Source organism: Mauremys mutica, chromosome 14, assembly GCF_020497125.1.
Source record: "Mauremys mutica isolate MM-2020 ecotype Southern chromosome 14, ASM2049712v1, whole genome shotgun sequence".
In the NCBI taxonomy this organism is placed as follows: domain Eukaryota; kingdom Metazoa; phylum Chordata; order Testudines; family Geoemydidae; genus Mauremys; species Mauremys mutica.
The window spans coordinates 27,012,384-27,036,121 of NC_059085.1; the positions used below are offsets into that span (position 1 = coordinate 27,012,384).

Consider the following 23,738-nt stretch of genomic DNA (forward strand, 5'->3'; position numbering starts at 1 on the left):
TGACGTGGACAGGAGAGGTTGGCACCATTTGTAACCTCTCCCTTTTCTCTTGTAGGGCTCCTGTCTTGGAGGTGCAGAGAACCAAGGAGGCTGTTAGGGCCTGAAGTGCTTCCTGGAAGCTGATGGGGGTATAAAGGCCTAAGGAGTGCAGGGTGGCCCTCGAGTCTCATGTGTGTCTGTTCCAAAAAAAAAGAGAAGCCTTCAAAGGGGAGGTTCTGGACAGATTGTTGGACCTCTTCTGGGAGTTTGCAGGACTGGAGCCAAGAACCACCTCATGGTGATGGCTGAGGACACTGTCCTGACTGCCCAGTTGGCTGTATCCAGAGCTGCCTGATTGGAGGTGCTGGCTACATTCTTACCCTCTTCCAGGAGGGCAGTGAACTCCCGCCTCAACTCAAGTGGCAGTGAGTCTTTAAATTTACATGCGGAGTCCCAAAGATTAAAATCGTATCTCCTCAGCAACGCCTGCTGGTTGAAGATACATAGCTGAAGGCTACCCAATGAATAAACTTTCCCTCCGAAAAATCTAGTCTCTTTGCGTCTTTGTTTCAGGGTAGCACTCGACTGGCTCTGCCTGTCCCATTCATTCGCTGTAGTGACCACCAGGGACCCTGGGGATGGGGTGTTGCAAGTACAGGTATTCAAACCCACTCGCCAGTACATAGTACTTTTTCTCTTCCCTCTTTGAGGTGGGCGTTGACTGCTCCCATCATCATTTCATTGATGGGCAAGGCCATGTTGGAGGGTGCTGGCATCCAGGATGTCAATGAAACTGTGTGCTGACTCTTTGAGCTCTTCGATCTCTAGACCCAGGTTTGCCATTACCTGTTTGAAAAGGTCCTGATGGAACCTGAAATAATCTTGCAGAAGCTACTGGGCCCTGCAACAGCCTTGTCAGAGGAGAAGGAGGCTTGCACCAGAGGAGGGGCTCCTTCCGCTTCAACCCTCACCACCGGAGTCATCTCCTGGATGTTGGCACTGGAATCGGTGCCAGAGTCGGGATCTGGTGCCGAGTAGGAAGGAGTGATAGTCTGTTTCTCCAAAGCTACCGTATAGAGCTATGCACAGATACAAAATTTGTATCTGCATCTGATCTGCAAAAATGATCCACGGATATCAAGCTGATATCTGCAAATTTGCAGAGCTCTATGAATAAGAGTAGTGGGAGGAGGGGTCCTGCACTGTGGGAAACCTCGAGGGTTACGGTACGGCCACTGCATCCGCCAGAGACCTGCTGGCCAGGTACTGGCACCAAAGTCCGGTGGCACGTAGGCTGGATACTGGTGATATGCCCTGGGTGGAGCAAAAGATTCTCCTTCGGACTCTGGAGAGAAGTCTTTTCTCAGGGACCATGCTGGATCCATACCCACTTCTGTCTCCACATGATTCCGGGATTATGGGGAACGCCAAAGAGTCCATGACCATGTTGCCAGGATCATGGTAGGCTTACCCTAGAGAGAGCCGGGAGTGCCTGGGAAGGAGCCCGACACTTCCAGTTGCCTGGGCTGGCAACTGCCGCCTTGGAGTCAATGGGATTGGAAGAGAGAAGAGGTTATTCACTGCTTGGAAAGCTTCCAGGGCCAAGGAGACCGCTGGACTGCTGGCACCACAGCAGCTTTCAGGGTCAGCAGAGGATCTCACACTAGACTCAACACTCTAGGCAGAGTTGACGGTGCCATCTCTGGCTCAGGGGAGGAAGAATGGCCTGGCACACTGGCTTGTCCCTCTTCTGCACCAGCAAGCACCCTCTCTTGGTACGCTGCTTCTTGTGCTTCTTCCTTGGCACCAGAGATGGAGAAGGGTGCCAGAAAGAACATGGCGCCGAGGAAGCACTTCATATAGATGTCAAAGTGCATGATACCAATTTGGAGCAGCTCTGCTCCGAGACAGGTCAGAGGGCTGTCAGCCTCTATAAGGAAAGTCTTCAGGTGAATGTCCTGGTCTTTTTTTTTTTTTTTTAGTGCAAGGTCTGAAGTGCCTGCAGATCTGGCAGTTTGTCCTTTACTTGGGTTTCCCACAGACACTTTAAGCAGCTGGTGTGTGGGTTACTCACTGGCATATGTTTGCCGCAAGAAGCCCTGAGAACCCTGGGGCAAAGAGTCCCTCGATGACAGGGGCTAATTATTCACACTACTATATTCGTTAACAATAAGAACTATACACAATAACTACAAACAGAGAAGAGTCCAACCACTGTTAAAGAACCCTTGTCACAGCAAAAAGGATCATTCCAGTAACCATCATGGGCGGTAAGACGGAACTGAGAGGATACAGGGCCAGTGGCACCCCTTACACCGGTGCATATGCGCACGACTCCAGAGGGCACTAGAGCTGGCCCAGCGTATACCACTAAGGGAAAAATCTCCAGCAACAGTGGATGCATCATGCAAACACCTAGCATGGAATGGTCATGAGCAAGTAGTCAAAGAATATCTTGGTCCCAATTCATAAAGAACATTTTAGAGTACAATCAGAACTTAATTCTGTTGTGAAGTAAATGGAGTTAAAAAAAACAAAAGGAATGATGTATTTTGGGTAACCAGACTGCAAGTGTGAAAAATTGGGACAGAGGGTGGGGGGATAATAGGAGCCTATATAAGAAAACGCCACAAATATCGGGACTGTCCCTATAAAATCAGGACATCTGGTCACCCCTAGCTGTATTCACACTAGTCTTTGTTGCATATCAGGTGCACTGCTGCAAATCACAATTATTTTGTGCAATGACAGAGGCTGTATCAGTTTTATTGCTGCAGTAATCTAGCTCAGAAGTGGTTAGGCCCTTTCTGAATGGAGGGGGCAGAGTTTCTTGGCCAAACTGAAAATGAAAGGAAGCGTTCTTGTTTGAACAACACATTCCCACTCCTGGGATGCACCAACAATGTGAGCTGCACTGCCAACACATCCTATGAATGTGAATGGACAGAGTCAATCTCTAAGAACTCTGGTTACAGGTTTATTTCCCTATCATTGTGGCAATCTCTATATCCAGGAGTAGAAACAAGCCCAGCATGACACTGAGACTTGTCACCAGATAATCTGTGGTGTCAGTATTCTGAAGGCAGCACAAGTTCCATTGTGTTTTTCCCTTTCTGCTAACCACCTGTTTTTCCTGAGTTAAATTTGAGCCAACTACTTTTAATCTCTGATCATCTCTTCCAGGAATTAGGAAATCTATGTAACAAGGAGTTAGGTTTGGATAGAAGAATAGTTGTACTGAGTAAATCGGCTAGGATGACTGTCATTTTAGTTTTCCTTATTGGGTTGATGTTATGTTCTTTACTTTCGGAACCAAAATCATCAGGAGCTCTCAATGACCATTAGAGTCCTAATGCTCATCAAGTTTTCAGTGTTTTCAGGGTCTTGCCCAGAGCTGGACTCACAGGCCACCTGGACATAGGTCATCTACAGTGCCATATTAGCTTTTATTCATTGCACAGATAGTTCCTTCAAAAATATAGTTTCTTTAACACTGCCTCAGAGTTCAAACACACTAAATCCAATTGAGGGGGAAGAGAGGAGGTTTGGATGAACAGCAATGTCTTGATTTTTCTAAACTGAGCATATACAAATGAGCACAAATTTCTGCTACTTTAAAAGTAAATGTATAGTGAAATGCATAACTGTCCAGAAATTATGCTGTATGTGAAAAGTAGGTGCACAGTTGCATGCACATTTTGTGGGTTCATCTCCATGTGCACAGTTTACAAAACTGGGCCCGTCAAGTCCTTGACTGGGATAATTCAACTCTCTCTCAGACTAACTGTACACTGTTACAGTCCCCCATTCTCACTCTAATTAAGTCTGTTATATTATTTCTAATCATGGTCCCGGGTATTATTACAGTTGCTTTTAAACACTGATCTATAAAATCTCTTCTTTTGCTCTTTCTGTCCATGTGCTCAAATCTGTTTACACACCTAAATCAGTGGTCTCCAACCTTTTTACACCCAAGATCACTTTTTGAATTTAAGGGCAACTCAGGATCTACCCCGCCCTTTCCCTGAGGCCCTGCCCCACTCACTCCATTTCCCCCCTCCCACCGTCGCTCACTCTTCCCCCACCCTCACTCACTTTCACCAGGCTGCGGTTGGGGTTCGGGAGGGGTGTGGGCTCTGGGCTGGGGCCAAGGAGATCGCAGTGTGGGAGGGGGCTCCGGGCTGAGCATGGGGCAGAGTGTTGGGCGGCAGGAGGGGGTATGGGGTGCTGGCTCTGGAGGGGGCTCAGGGCAGGAGTGCAGCCTCCTGCCAGGCAGCACTTATCTCAGACTCCCTGCCTGCCCTAGCTCCACGCCGCTCCCAGAAGGGGCCAACATGCCCCTTTGGCCGAGAGGGGCGGGGGGACATGGCTCCGCGCGCTGCCCCTCTCTGCAGCCACCGCCCCCGCAGCTCCCGTTGGCCACAGTTCCCCATTCCGGGACAATGGGAACTGCGGGGGAGGTGCTTGCAGGCAAGAGCACTGCGTGGACACTCCTCCTCCCTGGAGCTGTGGGGGCATGCTGGCCGCTTTCAGGAGCGGCATGGTCGGGACAGGCAGGGAGCCTGCCTTAGCAGCAGCCCCCCTGCACCACCGGAGATTGCGATCAATTGGGAGAGTCTCTAGGATCAACCAGTCCATCACGATGGACAGGTTGGTGACCACTGATATAAACCATTACATTTTGAAATATTAATCCTCATTGTTAGTAACTTTCTTTTTTTCATAATAAAACAAGGAAGCCTGAAATACCCCTAAGAACTTACCAAATGTATAAGATGGTCACGTTCCTGACTTATATTCTCTGCCAAGCTAATAAGATTTGCTAAGTACTGATGAGCTGCCACTTCCTTTTCCATTGCTTCTCCCAACTGCTGTTTCAGAAGACATATTTTCTTCTGTGATTTCCTACAAAATATAAAGATAAAATCAGGAAAATCTTATTTTTAAGCACTAAACTACTGTATAACAATTTTAAAACATTGTTTTTATGCATACATTAGCTTTTAAATGGTATTGTCTTACGAGTCAAATCACATGTAAGGAAAGATTCTGAAACAAGATGATTTTAAATATAAAAGGTCAATAATCTAACCTTAGACCTTTAAAAAAAAATCTTACATCATCTTTGTCAGTTTACAGGAAGACCAAACCTCTATATCCTCTCATTTTTGGCTGTTTTGTTTCAAGCAATGAGTACTACTGAACTATCTGAATGACTAGCAAATACAGTGAAAACTTTCTAACATGGATATAAAAAGATGCTCCCAGCATTATAAATATTTTAAAAAATTCTTGTTCGCTGAAATAGCTTTATCTCATGGGTATCATATAAAAGAAGTTTGTTCAGTATGGAACAATAAACTCTTCCATAACACTGAATAATTTACCAGTGTTTATTATTCATTAACTCATCATATGCAATCTGACAATTTATCTACTTTTATTAAAGACCTAAAAAATAATCAAATATTTTTTCAGATATGAACTGGCTCAGGATGCCTGGGTACCACCTTGTATTCTTTCCTGATTTGATGGAGCATGTGATCATAACAAATAATCATTCCGAGAAATATCTTGTGACACATGATAGCTAGAAATTCATGCTGCACACGGTGCAATACAAGGGTAATCCAGCATAATTACAACACTTTTTTTTAGCTGATGGTTCAAAAAATATGAACATTTCAAAATAACATTATTCCGATCATATTTTTGCATGTTCTGTTGTGCTTGCAAAAAGCATCGCGGCATGTGACCCAGCAAATCTGACCCATATTTGTCTTGCATATTTTTCCTAAATTTCATTTGTTCACATCCTGGAGATTTTATTATTTTCCTAGGTTCTCTGACATTCTGTCCAGTCCATTACACACAGTCCGCCACAATAGTCTACTATAAGTTGACGATACACATATACTTTTGTTGTTTTTTATAGTTCTGCATAATACCTGCTGCACTGAGGTAGGTACTTACATTCTATGACAATATTCCTTTTTTACTTGTGAAATGTTTGAATATTGGGCTTAATTTCTAGCTTTACAATATGCCTACAATTACTGTGATTGCTTATCTGAATCAGATAATTGGCTAATTATAATTTTCACATGCATTTTCTCAGTGCAGTCATGGTAATTGTGCATGAAAATTATACATTACAATTATTTGGCTAACATATTAAACATCAGGCCTGTATAGGTAATACAGAAGTTAAATCATATTTCATTGGAAAGACGCACAAATTTTAGAGAATATACTTAATTGGCAGCAATAAGACTTCATGTGTCTGGAGTGGGCTGTAGGGGTCGTGGGCCAAGAATATTTTTTCAGTGAGATATTACTTTGTTTTTTAAAATTTTAGTGTCGGTGGAAGGAGATACCCAATGAAGAAGAAAAGGAAATAGATAAACCTATTTGTCTTTTGTGCCATTTTCAGCTCAGCTTCCAGGATCTTGTTTTCAGCAACTAGGTCATTTTTCTCTAAGAGCAGGCTCTTTTTCTGTGCTTGCAATGATGCTAGCCTTTCCATTAGATCTTGCAGCTCAGCACTTTGCTTTTCCTGTTCCTGTTGCAACTGACTGCAGAAAAACACAATATAAAATGGGTATCAAAGATCTACTTCACTGAGAAAATGGACAAGTTACATATTTGACAGTATATTATTATTTTAGCTTACATTTTTCTTAGGTGTCAAAGATACGGATGTTAAAAACTTTGCTACAAGTCAGATGGCCAACAAAGCATAATGCCAATGCAATTACTCAATGGAAAGATGTGTATTGGCAACCCTGCTCTAAATAGGATTTATATGTATGCTATATAGTCAAAATGTATCCTCTTCCTGGTATTTGGTTTTACTGGTAACTCAAATAACCACCACTAAAACTGCATGACCAGCAGTGCAGAAAGCCTGTCAATGGATTACTCTCAAAGGTAAAAATGTGCTATGCCAAGAGATTAATACATTTCCATCATACCTAGTCTTGAGCAAAAATAACTCAGCTGAATGTCATAAAACGTAATGAATTAAGTTCTAGACAATCTGAGGTAGAAAGTTAACATTCTCTCTTAAATATGTCCTTTAAAACTCAAATCATGCCATAAAATATCACAGGCCATCAAGCAAAGAACATATTTTCATGGTGGAGGCAGGAAGTAGTAAAACAGTTCTCGGTTCATTAAAATAGCTTAGCATGCATTTTTATAAGAAACTGAGATACATAAATTTAAAACACACTGATGGTTAGTTAGCTACAATCCACTTTAAATCCCTTCACTGTCTTGTAGTTTAAAGTTCTGATATATTTCATTTTTATTATTAAAAACTAAATCTTAGTGAATGGAAGGAGAAGAAATGTTTCTGCACCAGAAGAAAAAAGTAAAAGCTTTTTACTTTTCACCAGAGGCTTATTTGATTCAGACATGTTGTTTCATCAGACTGGATTTATCAAAGTGATGTGCTCCTAGGACCTTTTAAGTTTAGCTGTATCTTTCCCCTAGAGTATGGGTTGGCTACCTGAAATATTATAGACTGTTGGGCATGACACATTTATTGCTAACTTTTGTTTATTCTTTATGTGGTATCTTGCTAGACTTTCAAGATTTTATAAATGGGGATGGACATTTAATTGACACATCAGATTTGTTTTTCCCAATCTGTTGTACTGTAGTGCTTGGCATTGCTTAGTGTTTTGTTCTGATCTCTCATACTTGAAATTTTGGAAAATAGAGAACAATAGTGTTTTCAGTTTGAGATCTGAGTATATTTTATACATTTGACACCAAAGAAGGGAACAAGAAATTGAAAACAATTCAGAAATAAGGAAAACAGCTTCTAAGGTTATTACAAATATTAATATGAATTATCTTATTTCCAATGAAGCAGTTTTCTTATAACAAAAAGACTTCAGTATTTACAATGCAAATTTTGCATCTTTGTGCTAGGGCATGAGAACCTAAGCTGAGTGAATTTTTAAAATGTAATCAAGCAATGGGAACAGTCAAAAATACATTAGGATTTTTAAATTCAGTTTTAATTGTCCATAGTGTTACTGGTAATGACATTTGTTTTCTAAAAATATAATTTTTAAATGTTTCCTCTTGGGGGGGATTTTTTTTTTGTTTGGCTAAGGTGCGTTTTTTGTTTTAGTTTACATGCTGTTTTATCTAGGTATAAATATGGGTGAAATCCTGGTTCTGTGAACTGAATGGCAAAATGCCCATTGATTTTAATGGAACCAGAATTTCCCCCTATATTTTTATCAGCCTAAAAAATTAAGTTAACAGTTTTCTAAAATAGTATTGCTCTACCTTCTTTGTACTCTGCCAGCTACCTTAATAACATATGGATCTTGATGGAAAAGAACACTGGTGATTGGGTCCTGGTGCAGCAAAGGGATCTGCATGGGTATAAGAGCCTGCTCATGTGGATACTTTGCAGGATCGGGGCCTTTCACACCACTTGTCTGTATACAGTATATAGACCCATACCTTCTTAATGCATTTACCAAAGCAACATGCTCCTCTGCTGTTACTCTGCCATTCAGATTTGCTTTCAGTTCTTCACATGTGGAGCATAAAGACTTCAGCTGCTTCTGATTCTCTGATATCTCCTCTTCCTGGCTCTGTTTCTTAACTTCCAAAACCATTAGCTGTTTGGTCAATTTTGAAACTTCATGGGGGGTGAAAAAAAAACTGTTGACACAACAGAACTAATCCACAAATCAAGTCAAAATTCTAATTAAAACAATAGGACATAATTTAATAGCTGCATTAAGCACTGGACCAACCATTGCTTGACTTGTCAAATTAAGTATTGCACTTTTATCCTATGGCTTCTGCTATCTGTCAAGCAGTTTATCGAGATGCTAGTCTTATCCACAGTTAAGAACAAAGAGAAAATCCTTGTTCTATATCTGAGTTTTCAGTAACTTCTGCCTTGGCTAAAACTAAACCTCAACCAACCCACCTGAAATTCCATGTGTATGTTCTTATGTCAGGGCACAGGGGGGCGTTATTTGTTAGTTTCCTGGAGATATATATATATATATATATAAAAGCTGTTCACTTCTTGGATATTTTCTTGATGTATTTTGGCTCGTCACAACCCCAAAACAGTTTGGCCTAGAAACTTCAAATCAGTTTGAATCTGTTGGTCTTGGTGAGGACTGGTACCTTTTTTAGTAACTTTGAGTTATGGAATGAATGATATTTTTTTTAAATTTAAAAACACTTGCTATGAATATTAGCAGCCCTGTGGAGTTCCAACTCTGCATGGAGACTTCAAAAGTTTCATATGCCAGCTGCAGATTTTATACAGTTAGTACTGTAGCCCATGAGTTAAGACCTCTTCAATGTTCCCAGTATACACAGAAATTTCCCAAGACTGTGGATTTCTGAAAGCCAATTGAACTAAAGCACAGAAGCCAAGGGACTTTAGGATTTTACTTTTCTCATGGCTCTCTGAGAAGTCAAAGGAGGAACACCTATATGGCCTCTAACTTCAGTAATATATACCCTATAACAGAGGTGGGCAAACTACGGCCCGCGAGCCACATCCAGCCCGTGGCACAGTCCTGCCTGGCCCCTGAGCTCCCAGTCGGGGAAACTAGCCCCCGGCCCCTCCCCAGCTGTCTCCCCTTCCCCGCAGCATCAGCTCCCTGCGCCACCAGCGCTCTGGCCCACCGCTCCTGCTGGGCAGCGCAGCAGCATGGCTGGCTCTGGCATGGTAAGGAGGGGGGGGAGCGCGAGGATCTGGGGGGCAGTCAGGGAACAGGGAGCGATTGGATGGGGCGGATGTTGGGGGGGGGCCATGGTCAGGGAACTGAGAATGAGGAGGCTGGATAGGCGTGGGAGTCCCGGGGGCCTGTCAGGGGGCAAGGGTGTGGATTGGGGCAGTCAGGGGCCAGGGAGAAGGGGGGATTGGATGGGTCAGGGGCTCGCGGGGGGGCAGTCAGGGGATGGGAAGTGGGAGGGGGCAGATGGGGGCAGGGCAGATGGGGGCAGGGCAGGCTGTTTGAGGAGCCAAAGCCTTCCCTACCTGGCCCTCCATATAGTCTTGCAACCCCGATGTGGCCCTCCGGCCAAAAAGTTTGCCCATCCCTGCCCTATAATGTAAGTGGTGGCTGTTCCTTAAAATGTACATAGCCAAAAATTAATATCCTTTAATATCCTCAGGTAAATTACATGGTCATCTGTGTTCACCTACAAGATTCCTTCCTAGGTTCAAAGAATCTCAGTGACACATCCAAGTTGTGTTATACATGGCAAATAGCTACTATACTAGGATACTTGTCACATTTTTGCAATCATACCTTCAATAGAAAATGTAGGGTTTGTGGAACACAGTTAAGATTTTTCTGGGTGCATTAAACTGAATTTCCATACTTTCAAAATTATTTTACTTAAAAGTGTGGCTTTTTATATTCGGGTTTTAAACTACAACATATTTTAAGGTGGTTTTTTTTCCTTTAGATCCTGTTAAAAGTTTCTAAATGTTCATAGGATTTTGCTGGTATAATAATACACCAAAAGTAGCAGAATGATTCTTTATCTAGAATCTTTTCCCTCTTACACTTTGTTTTCTTCCTTGCATGTAATTAATGTTCTGAAATCAACCACCAATTAAGGAGAACAAATCTGAATTAAACTGTGTATGTTGTGGGCTTGATTCCTCGACTGTAAAAGATGTCATGAAATTTTAAGCAAGGTAGGTTATAAAAATCAATAATGTTATTTTTTAGATAATTAACTATTGTAAAGCAATGAACATTACCAACAAAACAGAAAATAAAATCACACAGACTCCAAATGATTTATCTTATACAATGTTTAAATAAGATCAGACTGTGTTTAACATATTTAATACTACATAAAGCTAAAAGCATTCTAAAATTACTAACAAAACATACTTTTATACATAAATAAAACATTATTTTACACTTCTGGTCACTATTTCCAGTAGAGAAAGTGACTTCTGATTAACACATTTTGGTTCAAGACAGTATGTATTACATAATGTCAGCAAGGGAAATAACTTGGATATTGATTGTAATTATATTATTTTGACTTAATGGTGCTTTTAGGCATGTATTAATTAAAATAGTGCTGCATTACTATCTCTGCTACAATCCAAGTAATCCACTCACACCCCAGTCATGGCCTCACAAAGTTGCAAGACCTCCTCATTAGCCTTCTTCCAGTGCTGGCCAAGACAGCCATCCATTACACCAGGAGAAAGCTGGACAGGATAATGTTTTGCAACTATGGGGTCTATTTCCATTCCCTTGTCCATTTACAAATCCAGGCAGAGTTCCTCTGGGCAGTGTCCACTGACTCCCTAGATGCCTCTGAGGAACAGTGGGCACTGTCCAGGGTTCTCTGCTCGGTATCCTCCTCCGGATCCCTGATTCTTTACCTCAGACCTCACCCCACTCCTGTTGATCCATTTGCTGTCTTCCGTATTCAACTGATGCCTGAGTCCAGTGGATCTTCCTCATTAATTGACGAGGAGGGGCCTTTAGTTTTGGGCAGGCCTATGCCAGCCCATCCCCAGTACTTCAAATAGTATAGTCAAAGTAAGTAGCAATTTGAAGTATCTTACCTTCCTGAAGATGTTGGTTGTAACTCTCCTTTGCTTTAGCCTGCTGAATTTCAAGTTGCTCCATCAACACTCCATTTTCTTCCAAAACCAGCTTTGCCTGAGTTTGCAGCTGCTGCCTATGATGATGATTGATTTAGAAATAATGTACCACTCAAACATTAGTAAGTTACATAATTAAAAGAAGACAATGAAATGAACCTTACATTAATTTTAGACTGGTATTTGCAGCCTTCTGTTCAAGAAGCTTACTGAAGATAATGACTGAACCCAGATTACTTTAAGGTAATTAGAGTGAAATTATTACATTACAATGTCATTTTCATATGAAAATACCTCCTTAAAAGTAGGTTTTACTTTCTAGAATGTTGAAAACAAAATATGAATGAAGAGGGAAATGCAACGACAATGCAGAAAAAAAGATGTGTATGTGACAGATATGGCAATTTCCTGAATATCCCCGAAAGACCTTATTGAATTAAATTTAAGTATCTTTGGGGTTCATTATATTAAATGGATAGTTTATGTATTATTGTGGTCTGGGATTGTATGTAGCCTCTCAAAGGAGATGTGATAGATGCATGACCTGCGGGCTCAGAGGACTATATTGAACAATGTGCCAGACAAGAATGGACTCTTGGAAGAAAACACGGTAAGTGGTTTTCCTGGGGAATATCTAGGGGGAGGTGAATGCAAATTCCCCACACCCACCACGATTATGCAGAAACCCAATCTTTTGAAGCTATGCCCCTGAGGAGTGAGCCATTGTCTGCTGTTCACCTACTACATGAGGCCATGATCAAAGGCCCAAGCTGTATAAAAGAAAGACTGACCTATTCATGATTGTTCTTGTTCAGAATCTGAAACAGTTATGAACTTGTAATCCAGGAAAACCCAGCTATGGGTTTTGAAGGACTGACATCTACCAGAGCCTGAGGTTGGAGTTGGTGTGACTTCTGGTAAGCTTTTCAGCATGCATGTGAGTTCTTTTATTGTTTTAAAGTTTTCTCAGTAATGCTTTCCCCTTAAGAATAAATGTTTAGTGAGAGTTATGTGGGAGCTTGTCGGTGCCCTTGAGGGACCACAGAGTGGGTATAAAGGTACACTTGCCCTGAACTGTGATAATGTATATTTGAATTAAAGCCAGAGGGCTCTCATTTGTGCCAAGTGCATGAAGGAGGGGATAGCCAAATGCTTAATACTGGATCACATAACATATTTCTTAGGACTTGCTAAGTCATCGGTTCACAGCTTATAGATCTAGAAATAGTTGCCAGCGCTAGTCATATAAAAGCTATTTATGGGACTCGGAAAAGAAAGCCTTCTAATCTTAGCTACCTCTAGCATACAACTGACCCTTTGCTCTATACTAGGCATTAATATAGCCTTCTAGGAAGCAAATACAAGTCTTTTTGCTGTTAGGAAAAGTCTAAGGAACTATTTGTGTTCTGATGTGACAGCCGGAAAAGTCGAGAAGTATTGTCCAGGATGCAAGCAGAGATATAAGAAATGTGGACACTTTGAAGACAAATAAGATGCAGTTCATTTGTTTGTGACCACCTGATATCATACAAAACTTTGATTAAAGCAACCACCAAATCAATTAGCTTAACTTTACCCAGTCATAAGATAGAGGGCTAACAGTTATCAATGATATCAATATTAACAAAAGTTTATAGATGTGACCAAAACAAGAAAAATGTAGCCTTATCATATATAGAGTGTTGAAGTATGCACAGCTTGATAATATTGTCTTTTACAATACACGAGCAGAGTGTGCAAAATGACTATGTCAAAAAGACTATGAGTACGCAGCAACACAGGCTGTAGAAGGCCACACAGGACCTAGGTACGTAATCAAGCGGCTAGACAGTGCTGCTGCAGCTTCAATGCTATTGTTATTTGAGATAGATAGCTAAATCAAAGCTAGGTCAGATATGACTACACACGTGGCAGTCACACTTCTGATTGCAGTTTAGATATATTCTATACTCCCATTCTTGTCTAACTATATCATATAAATGTAGTGTGAGTGTTCATGAATTTAATTGCAACATGTTTGGATTAGGTTGCTTGTGCATGCCTGAAACACATCCTGGTGGCCACTAATCATTTGACCTTAAAATATGAAGCTGGGGTCTGACCACACAAGAATGCACCAATGATCATAGCTGTCCTCAAGATTCCTACAGTTGTGATTGGCAAATTGGACCAATGGTGGACAAAATCATTCTAAATCTGGTGGGGAAATCTAGATAATAAAAATTGCCTCCCTCTCCCCAATATTTTGCTACTCATATGAAGGTGGGATTATGTTGCTAGCAGTTTTTTTCCAAAGACTTCTGAAATTTGGGGAACAGCCAAATCCCTTGAGATTTCTAAAGTCCCTACATTTCTGAAGTCCCTGCTAATGGGCTAGTGCCCCCCAGCTGTGGAATTCGGAGGTGGTCCAATGTTATTACTGGCGGTTCTAGGACTAAGCTCTGCCCTTCATCTCTGGCCACCAGAAGAGTTCTTCCACAGTGGTAAAAACACTCCAACAACTAATTATTAGCATTAAGAAAACTTGATATAATGTATTAAATTAGCCTTAAGACAATATATGTCTGTCTCCCTTTAGAGACAATTTATATTCTGGTCATTAACCAGACTAGTAGAGTGGGTTGAATTCAGAGAGAGCTGCTAACAGGGGGAAAAAAATTACCAGGTAAGAAATTTCTCATTTTGTTGCACAGTTTCTTTCTTCATTCATTACTAAAGGGAAGTAGCAAGCAAGAAATCCTAGAAGCAGGGAGGGAAAGGATAAGTAGAGTTTTATAGTAGAATTACAGGCAGGCATGGAAGTCTCCCCCCCATAAAGCAAGAACTTCGTAAGCAAAGGAGTTATGTGGGAACCAACCCAGTAGCAACTTCCTACAAAAGGATGAATCTCCGAAGGAATGGAAACTTTGCAAACTTTTTCAGATGAGGCTCATACATTCTCCATCAGTGCCTCTAGGGACTGCTGTGAATAGTTTCCCAGATATCTAGAATGCCAACTGGTGCAGGATTTTCACATCTTGCCTGTAGCAACTTTGAGACTTAGGGCCTTGACATTTTGGATAAAATGAGATGAACAGGGTACAGTTAGCATATGTACTCCACTTTACAGTTCTAGGAATGCCCATTTTATGCCACAACCTTTCAAGGGTAGAACAAAATGAGATTCCAAGAATTGTAGAAAGAGAGAACTTACTTTAAACAGAGAGGTTTCTAGAGCTATAAGAATATTCTTTCCCTCATGATAAAAGCAGTGTGGTTCTTGTATAGATCATCATCTCTTTTCTCCCAACACCAAGGTTCAGTACGGCTGATATTATGAGTAGATTCCATCCATATCTGTTTTGAGCCACGATTTGAGCTTGTTGGGGTGCTGACTGGATGGTTTTATATACCATATTATACCACTGTCTCCTTGGATGTCCACTGCTTCTCTCTCCTTGCACTCTTCCACAGAAAACAGTCTTAGGCAGTTGTTGCTAGAATAACCCCCTACCATGGCCAAGCCATTGTGGTTGTTGTTGTGACTGTAGTCACACACTGCACTTTTAGTCTTCTATAGATGTCATAATTTCTTAGCCTATCTAGCCTTTGTCACACCTAAAATATGTTTGAAGCTTCTGCTCCAGATGCATTGTCAGTACCCATGTTTCACACTCATAAAGTAATGTGAGTACAATGAGAATTGAATATTATCTGTCTTTAGCTTTTCTAGATACTCATTTAAGTTGCAAACATTTTTATTCAGGAATGCAAACATTCTGCTGGAAGTAGCTATCTGCTTTTTGATATCATTCATCTTCACAGCAGTTGTCATAGGTTATGATGGAACACAACTAGGAGAAACTGTCTACTTGTTTAATGTCTACACCATAATGTCTAGTTTAGCCTGTTTCTTGATGTTACCATTAGTTTGATGGTTTGTTCATTCGTGTTTAATCCCCATTCTCTGGCTGTTATGTACAGGTTAGTTGCTGCTTCTTGGTTGTATTCCTCCATAGGCATTATCAATATATTGTCTGCAAAGTCAAGGTGACTGATAATTTGCCCCGACATTTTGCAGCCTCCACCAATGCTACTAAAGGAGTTAGACTTAATGTTTTTCTACATATAGAGCAAAAAGTACTGGACTGAGTACATATCCCTGCTAATACATATCATATCAGCCGCTAACACATACTGCAGTGGTTCCCAAACTTTAATAGCCTGTGAACCCCGTTCACTAACACATCAAGTCTCGCGAACCCCCTCCTAAAAATGAATATTTCCAGGGTTTTTCTCCTATACCTAAGTATAAATTATAAAAGTAGTAATCTTGGAAATATAAAATTTGTTTTTATGACATGCTTATTATACACTATTTAGTATTAATTATTATTTATCATTACAGTATTTTTATTACATTATGAAAATGGCAACACTCTTCCAAGATCTCACTTTCATAGCTTGTATCACTTTGAATGAGCTTGTTATAAGACAAGGCTTCTATGTTTCATCAAGGAGTATCAGATGTGAAACAGCAGGAAGGGATTTAAGAAGCCAACTCAGAGTTCCTCCTACACAAGCATTCAGGTCTTGAGCAGCCAGGCAAACAGTGCACGTTACAACAAAGCTTAAACTTGTTCTTCATAATAATTTTAAAAACAATACTAGCTGCCTATTTAATTTTAAAAACAGCAAAAAATATTCACCTCCCTTTCCATTTCTTATAAGGAGTCTTGAAGTTTAAATCTCCTCAGTGTGATAGATATGCTTTCTTTGATCTGCTTAGCTCTTGGAAGTCCAGGGGCTCCGGGCTGCTGGCCCCATGCTGCCCAGGGTCCCTAGGGACAGCTCTGTCCACCATTAGGGAATTTTTTTCCCGAAAAACCCCTGTAATATTTTGTGAACCCCAGTTTGGGAACCACTGACATATTGCCATACAGACTCTGCAGTATCTGAATCAACTTGTAATAAAACCATATCACTTGAGTGCCTTCTACAGAGTCTCTCTGTTAATGGAGTCAAAAGCCCCAGCAAACACTCCCTGAGGGGGAGAAGGGAATAGAGAAGAGATTTAACCCCTAATTTTCATCCCACTTATTCGTTGTTAATATTAATTGCTGCCTTGCAAAGGACACATTTGGTTTTTTCCTTTTTGGGACCCAGACTTTCTGGGATTTGCAAGACTTCCCCTTGAGTATCCTGAGAACCCCCCAATTCCAGTGGGAGGAAGAGGAGCTGTGAAGGAGTCCTGCTTCTTCCCCTAGGGAGTGGAAGACCCACTTTGGTTTCTGGAGGAGGGGACAGGAAAGAGACTCTGGATCCTTTCCATGATTCCCATTCCATTCCAGACTTGTTGTGAGACTTACCCCCTGAGTTGGCCAGATAACTTTTTCCTCATTCTTAGACTCTTTTACCAAAAACTCAGAAGCTCCTGAAGAGGCTTGTTTGCATTGGAGTCCCAGTTCCTTGGGGCAGTGGGGAACTGACATGCCAGTCTGACTCTGAGCACCATACCCTGGCAATGTGCAATAAGAGGGTCAGCTAGCTGGGTACAGGAAGGGCACAAGTGATCCTCTGTAAAGCCTGTAAATGCTGGCTCACACAGGGAACACCACTTGGATTTAAGCCAGGTGTTTGCAGGACAGTTCTGACATGCATGCCTGAGTGGGAGCAGAGAAGTCCAGAAAGTAGGTGCTGAAGCAGCAGATCCAAATGGTTATAATCGCCATGTTGCTATTTACCCAATCCGAGGGGATATAAATTGCAACTGCACAAAACAAAATAAAAGGTTTTAAAACAAAATGGTTGGAAGAAACTGAATCGCAAACTTGTTCTACCACCAAAGACAGAAAATTTGGGTGGCCTGAGCTGAAGGGCAGAGCTTAGTCGGGGAACATCCAGCAACAATGCTGGATAGCCTCCAAATTCCACAGGTGGAGAGCATTTGTAATGAATGAGGACAGAAGCAGTGCAACAGAAATGGTCAATTCTGGTAAAGTTGAATAATTTTTTAATTAAACGTACTTTACTTGATTTTAAGATTAGTAAATTAACTGATTAAAACATTTGAGAGTTTTATAGATAAATGGTTAGTGTACAGTGTACACTGACTCTCTTCTCTTTTGGGATATGAAGTTTACTTCAAATTAGATCAAAGAGACTAAAAATCATTCTGATCTATTGTCCTAGAAAGTTCACAGATATCATGAAGATTTGTACATTGGACAGATCTTAACTAACATATATCAAATCTTTCCTACTGGTATTGAGCATTTGACATTAAGGCACTACATTTCAAAATCAAACTCCCATTGACTTACATGGAGCCAGGATTTCACCTGTCATGTTTATATGCTCTTAAAAGTCTGTTTGTATAAGAGTAGTATAATAAGAGTACTTTTTCACTAATTTATAATAAATACAAACAAAATCCACTTGCCATTCCTTCAGGGTAATGGAACTATTTTTATTTAATTGCTGGTGCAGTTGTTCATTCTCCTTCACCAATTCTTCAACTCGTATCCTAAACTTCTTCATGTCCTCCTGAAATACAAATAAATTCACATAAAAATATCAAAATATACATATTTTGCTTTAGCTTCATGCTATAAGAAATATTTTATTAACTTATATCTGAGTGTATTTATATCATGCATGTAAGAATAGCAAGTTTACTTGACTGCCCATCTTTAACTCAGTTTGTTAGTGTCAGTGCTGCTGAAGGAAGCATATCCATACCTACATTGAAAATTGCTTAACTGATTTAAATATAATTTGGTAAAAAATACATGCATTTTCTGTTAAAAAATAATAATAATAAAAACAAAAAAACCTGAGAGGTTTTGGCTTCAGGTCTTATGAAATAGCCAAATTATAACCTCCCGAATAATGGAGGTTTATTGGAGTTACCAGATGATGCTATTAATTTTCAGTATACTTGATTATGGAAATATATTATGGTGAATTTACAAGAACAGAGCCCTAGGTATCTTCTGTTCTGCTTAACAACTTCATCCTTGTGAGGAAGAAGAATATTGAAAGATACAAGACTTTTGCTCTGAGGCTGAAATTTATTTCCTTGCAGTTGACCCAAAATATCTTGTTGTAGAGAGGAATGAACACAGATGCACAGGAAAGCTTTGCAACTTGTGTCCATTGCAGAGGTGGGTTCTGTCCTCTCTCTAAATTAACCAGTCACTGTTTTCAATAGATTCAGTGGCCAAGAATTCTCCCTGAGAGTAGGGTTGCAGAAAAATGAACAACCTTGCCCCACCCACTGCCCCACGCTTTCTCCAAGGCCACATCCCAGCTCGCTCCATCCCCTCTGCCTTTGTTGCTCACTCTCACTCACTCATTTTCACTGGGCTGGAGCAGGAGGTAGGGGTACAGGAGGAGGTGAGGGCTCCAGCTGGGAGTGCGAGGTCTGGGGTGGGGCCAGGGATGAGGGGTTTGGGGTGCAGGAGGGGACTTGGGCTGGGGCCGAAGGGTTCAGAATATGGGAGGGGACTCAGGGCTAGGGTGAGGGTGCAGGCTCTGGGAGGGAGTTTGGGTGTGGGAGGGAGCTCAGGACTGGGGCAGGGGGTTGGGATGCAGGAGGGGGTGTTTGGGGTGCGGGTTCCAGGCAGCACTTAACTCAGGAGGCTCCTGGAAGCAGCCGACATGTCCCTCCAGTCCCTAGGTGCAGGGGCAGCCAGGGGGCTCTGCGCGTTGCTCCCGTCCACAGGCACTGCCCCCACAGCTCCCATTGGCTGCTGTTCCTGGCCAATGGGAACTGTGGAGCCACCGCTCACGGTGGCACCTGTGCTGCAAGCAGGGGCAGCAAGCGGAGCCCCCGGCCACCCTTGCGCCTAGAAGTTGGAGGGACATGCCAGCCGCTTCCAGGAGCCATGCAGAGCCGGCTGATGCAGCCAACTGGACTTTTAACAGCAGCTGACTGGAGCCGCCAAGGTCCCTTTTCGACCGGGCATTCCGGTCAAAAACCAGACGCCTGGCAACCCTACCAGAGAGGGTGGAAGAAGGCAGTGGTCACTATTAAAACCTCTGGTTTGAATAGTAGGGGCTGCAATGCAACCTTACAGTCTTCCCTATTGGTTGCAAAGGTGAATTCTTTCCTTCCCAAACTACGGTTGAGACCTCCACACAAAGTCTATTTACTCTGGTTTTCACCCTGAAAAGGACAATTCTTGTACATCTCAATGCTCTGCCAGCTCACAAAAACAAAACAGAGAAAGCAGGCAGAAAAAACAGATGGCGTAATGTGTATGCAGGCCAAAAATCAGAGCAAAGCTAGTTCTAATTTTAGGCCTCCAACAGCTTTGACAAGATCCCTTTAAGGATTTCAACAGTTTGTGATGTGTTCCTATTTATTTCCACTTTACTGTTAATTTTTTTAATTATTTGCCAACTTGCCTCATGTGCAAGATTTAAATCCTCCTTTTCTCGCATTCTGTCTTCATATGCCAATAGGAGAGGTGACAAGTATTTCATATCCAGCTGAAGAAAAAGACCCAATGTATTTTAATCCATGGAAATATATTCAAAAATATATTATAAATATTTTAGGTTCCTTTTTTAGTTCCATATTTAACTTTTAATGTAGTCAGATTCAAGCCAGAGTTTAAGTAAAATGAATGAATACACTGAATATGTAGAACTCCGCACAATGCACAGGCCAATAGATTGTGCAAAAACTGATGAAAAGATGAATTTTTATAAGCAAAAAATAAAGGCCTGATTTTACATGATGTTGTGTGCTCTCAACTCCCATTAACTGCATCTGCAGGTGATTTCAATGGGAGTTCAAGGGACCCACTAGCTCATAGAATTCCTTATAATGAGAACTATAAAAGACACTTTACATTGATTCACAAACTCAGAACACCATTAACTTCAATGGGAAATGTGAGTGCTTAGTACCTCCCAGGAGATGGCTCAGCACTGCAGGTTCAGCCTGTGTGATAAATTCTGGCTCTCACCGGCATTTTTGTAAGTAGGAAAAGCCACAGCTGAGAAAGAACTGCTCAACTGGTGAACCTAAACCTGTTCTGGCTACCTAAAAAACAACGGACCTCACACTCAGCAAGTCCTCCATGGTTCTGATTGTGAAGGGGTGTGGTCCATTTTAGCACATTCCCACTGAGTGAACCCCAATGCACTCACCTTGCTTGAATTACTTGTGCTCTTGGTACACTGCGCAGGTGATGGTGCAGGGATTATGCAAGCATTCACAGGCCAACTAGAATGTCCATGTTTTCCTTGGACATTATTAAGCCAAGTATTGGTAAAGTTTGATTCTGCTTAGTTTGAGATCTGACAAAACCACACACCAAGGTGCTATGGCTACAAACTAAGAGCATCTTTTTCACTATCCTGCCAAATTCTAAATTCAGGATTGAAGTCAATGAGGCTATTCATGTGTTTAAAATTAAGCACCTGCATAAATGCATTCTGGTCCATACATCTAAGAAGTTGGAGGAAGGACTTTTCTTCCATTTTTGATATTATTTAAAGTGTTTGACTAAATATAGAAGGTTCAGGGGGAAATCTTGAATTTAGGATTTGGCTGGAAAATTGAGACATTTTGTTTTAAATATTAGATAAATTATATTTTATGAAATCTGTATAAGTATTTTGTTCCTCTTTTAAGATTACCAACTTTTAAAATATTGTTTTTCATAAAATTTTGCAGTTCTTCTTTAGGGAGGATATACTCTCTGCAGTACCTGGATAAAATATGCCATTTGTTGTCATTTGAGCTGTGCTTTTTTGTAGCTCTTAAATAATTTAAAAAATACAGTTAATCAACAGTTCCCGCAATTCCATTATACAATATCAAACAATAGCAATTTTAGCAAACAATGTGTTTTTGAATGAAGGCCATAAGTCACAATAACTTTAATAGCAGATGTACATGTTTACTGCAGGGCTGAATTTTGCCCTCTATCTTAAATCATAGTATAAACATTAATAAATGCCCATCATCTCATAAGTGCTAGCATCTAGTAGCTCAGCACAGTATCCAAACAATATTCTGTAGATTTAAATATTTCTGTTTCAAATTTATTTGGAAATTATACAAATTTTAGAAAAAGCTAAGATTAAATACAACAATTAACCAATATATAGTAAAGGTAAAAATACTGATTTACTTACCAGCCAGGGAGGGGGTGGCCCTTTCGTTGGCAGACCTCCAATTTTTATATTCTAAAATAATTTTAGAAAATTTGAATTCAAATTAAACTGTTTCTGCTTTTTGATTCCTTAAGCATTGTCCACTTGCAAACCATATGACTCTTTATACTCAGACATATGTTTCTAAGTAGATAATACGTATAGTACTTACAGATTCACCAAAACTGAGACTTTCTATTCTTATTGATATAATGTAAAGCATAATTTAATCCAGGCTAGTTTTACTAGTAAATTCTCAATTTAATTTTCATAAATATCTTAAATTCTCAGATTGATACAGATAAGTCTGAAGAGTATGGTATTATAAAAGGAACTCTAAATAGAATGTAGGAATACTGGTAAATTTTGGTGCGAAAAGAACCATAACATAAATGGGTCATGGTGAGGAAACCATTCCTTTCATGAGTTTATTTTAATAAGAAAAGGATTAAAAATACTCTACTGAAGGCAAAGGGGTATATTTTCCACCAGAAGCACAGGCATAGTTTCAGTTAAGCATAAAATCAAGTTGCCATTTTGATGTATCTGTGAAATTTATACAGCCCCCATTATCATAGTAACTGAGCATCTCACAATCTTTAATGTATTTATCCTTACAAGGTAGGAGGTACATAAGGACATAGAACTGTACGGGACCTTCTGGATCATTGAGTCCAGTCTCCTGCTATCGCAGGCAACCCCGTTGTATCATCCCATTCATAAACATTCAGGCTGCATCCTAACAGTAATAGTCTTCCCCTTTGACAGATGGAGAATTGAGGCACAGAGAAACTAGGTGACTTGCTTATATTCAGAGAGGAAGTCTGTGGTGAAGCAGGGAAGTGATCCCAGGCTTCCCAAGTCCCTGGCTAGTGCTCTAACTGCTGAGAAGGATAAATGTGAAACTTCTCTTTGCTCAGTTACCCCATGTTAACACTTGCTTGTGTGATTTACAAAAAATAGTTGTAATTTACTTCTGATTATTTATAAGTCTTTCCATGGTGCTCAGCACCAATCAAAGGTTCTCAAAAGGCTTTATGATTAGACCTATTATCTAATTTAACCATATCAATGTCTTTCACTTTTCTAAGTATCTAAGCAATAAGTGGAATTAAATGTTTGCCTAGTTATATTGTGTACTGCTTAAAGTGGTAATACATTATTGTATTTATAGACTTACAGAAAAACATTGTGAATCATGACAACTACCATTACAGCTAGCATTCGTTTTCATTCCTGTAGTAGTCTCAGTAGAGGCCACATATTGAACAACCATTTACAAAAAAAAAAAAGCTACACATATGTCAGAAGCTTCATATTTAAAGCTTATTATTTCCACTTTCATCTGTTTGCTATTTCCTCCTTTCAAAAGCATTGAATTCAGACCACAAATACCAAAAAACTCTGAGGATTTTGCCACCAGCTATAAATTATGCATAGTGGATTCTAGTCATATCCTTTGAATGAACAATAAAAAAAAAGACTTAGTTGAGAAATAGTAAGAAGGATGGAAGTATCTCTAGGGAGCTAAGGTGTAGGATTTACTGTCAAGAAGAATTAGCAGGTAGCAAGGTGGTTCTGCTGCAAAATGGCCTTTATCTCTTCTGTAAAAAGCTTAGTGAATAGATGTCTGAATCATAGTTCAATGAGCTTTACAGCATTTGCAAAAGATGGATAGCTATGATTAGTTGATAAAGAAGAAGTATCTGAACAAGAAATGCCAGCAAGCATATAATTTACTGTTTCCTTAAATTAAGTATATTGAACAGCAGAGTAGCTAACCATGTCAAGTCGTTAAATTAGATAATATTTTTTAAATGCAGACTTTTTTTTTTCCAGCCCAAAAGACTTCTTGTATCAATATTTACTTTGTAAATCAGGGTTATGCAACTACTCGGATCTTACATTCATATGTTTCAAAAGAAAGAATAGATTACATATGACCTGGAATTTAAATGTGAATCTTTAC

General features: G+C 40.4%; 1 protein-coding gene across 4 annotated transcripts in view; it reads right to left on the reverse strand.

Moving 5' to 3' along the window:
- Window positions 1–23,738, reverse strand: part of CEP89 (centrosomal protein 89) — a 120,741-nt gene that overhangs the window by 62,395 nt on the left and 34,608 nt on the right. For all 4 annotated transcript variants that reach the window (XM_044987032.1, XM_044987031.1, XM_044987033.1 and 1 more), the window contains exons 10-16: window positions 21,752–21,802; window positions 20,009–20,092; window positions 18,039–18,142; window positions 11,579–11,694; window positions 8,467–8,647; window positions 6,387–6,554; window positions 4,743–4,884 (exon numbers count right to left, since the gene is read on the reverse strand). In XM_044987032.1, coding sequence (XP_044842967.1) covers window positions 4,743–4,884; window positions 6,387–6,554; window positions 8,467–8,647; window positions 11,579–11,694; window positions 18,039–18,142; window positions 20,009–20,092; window positions 21,752–21,802 — 846 coding nt within the window. The remainder of the gene's footprint in view (window positions 1–4,742; window positions 4,885–6,386; window positions 6,555–8,466; window positions 8,648–11,578; window positions 11,695–18,038; window positions 18,143–20,008; window positions 20,093–21,751; window positions 21,803–23,738) is intronic.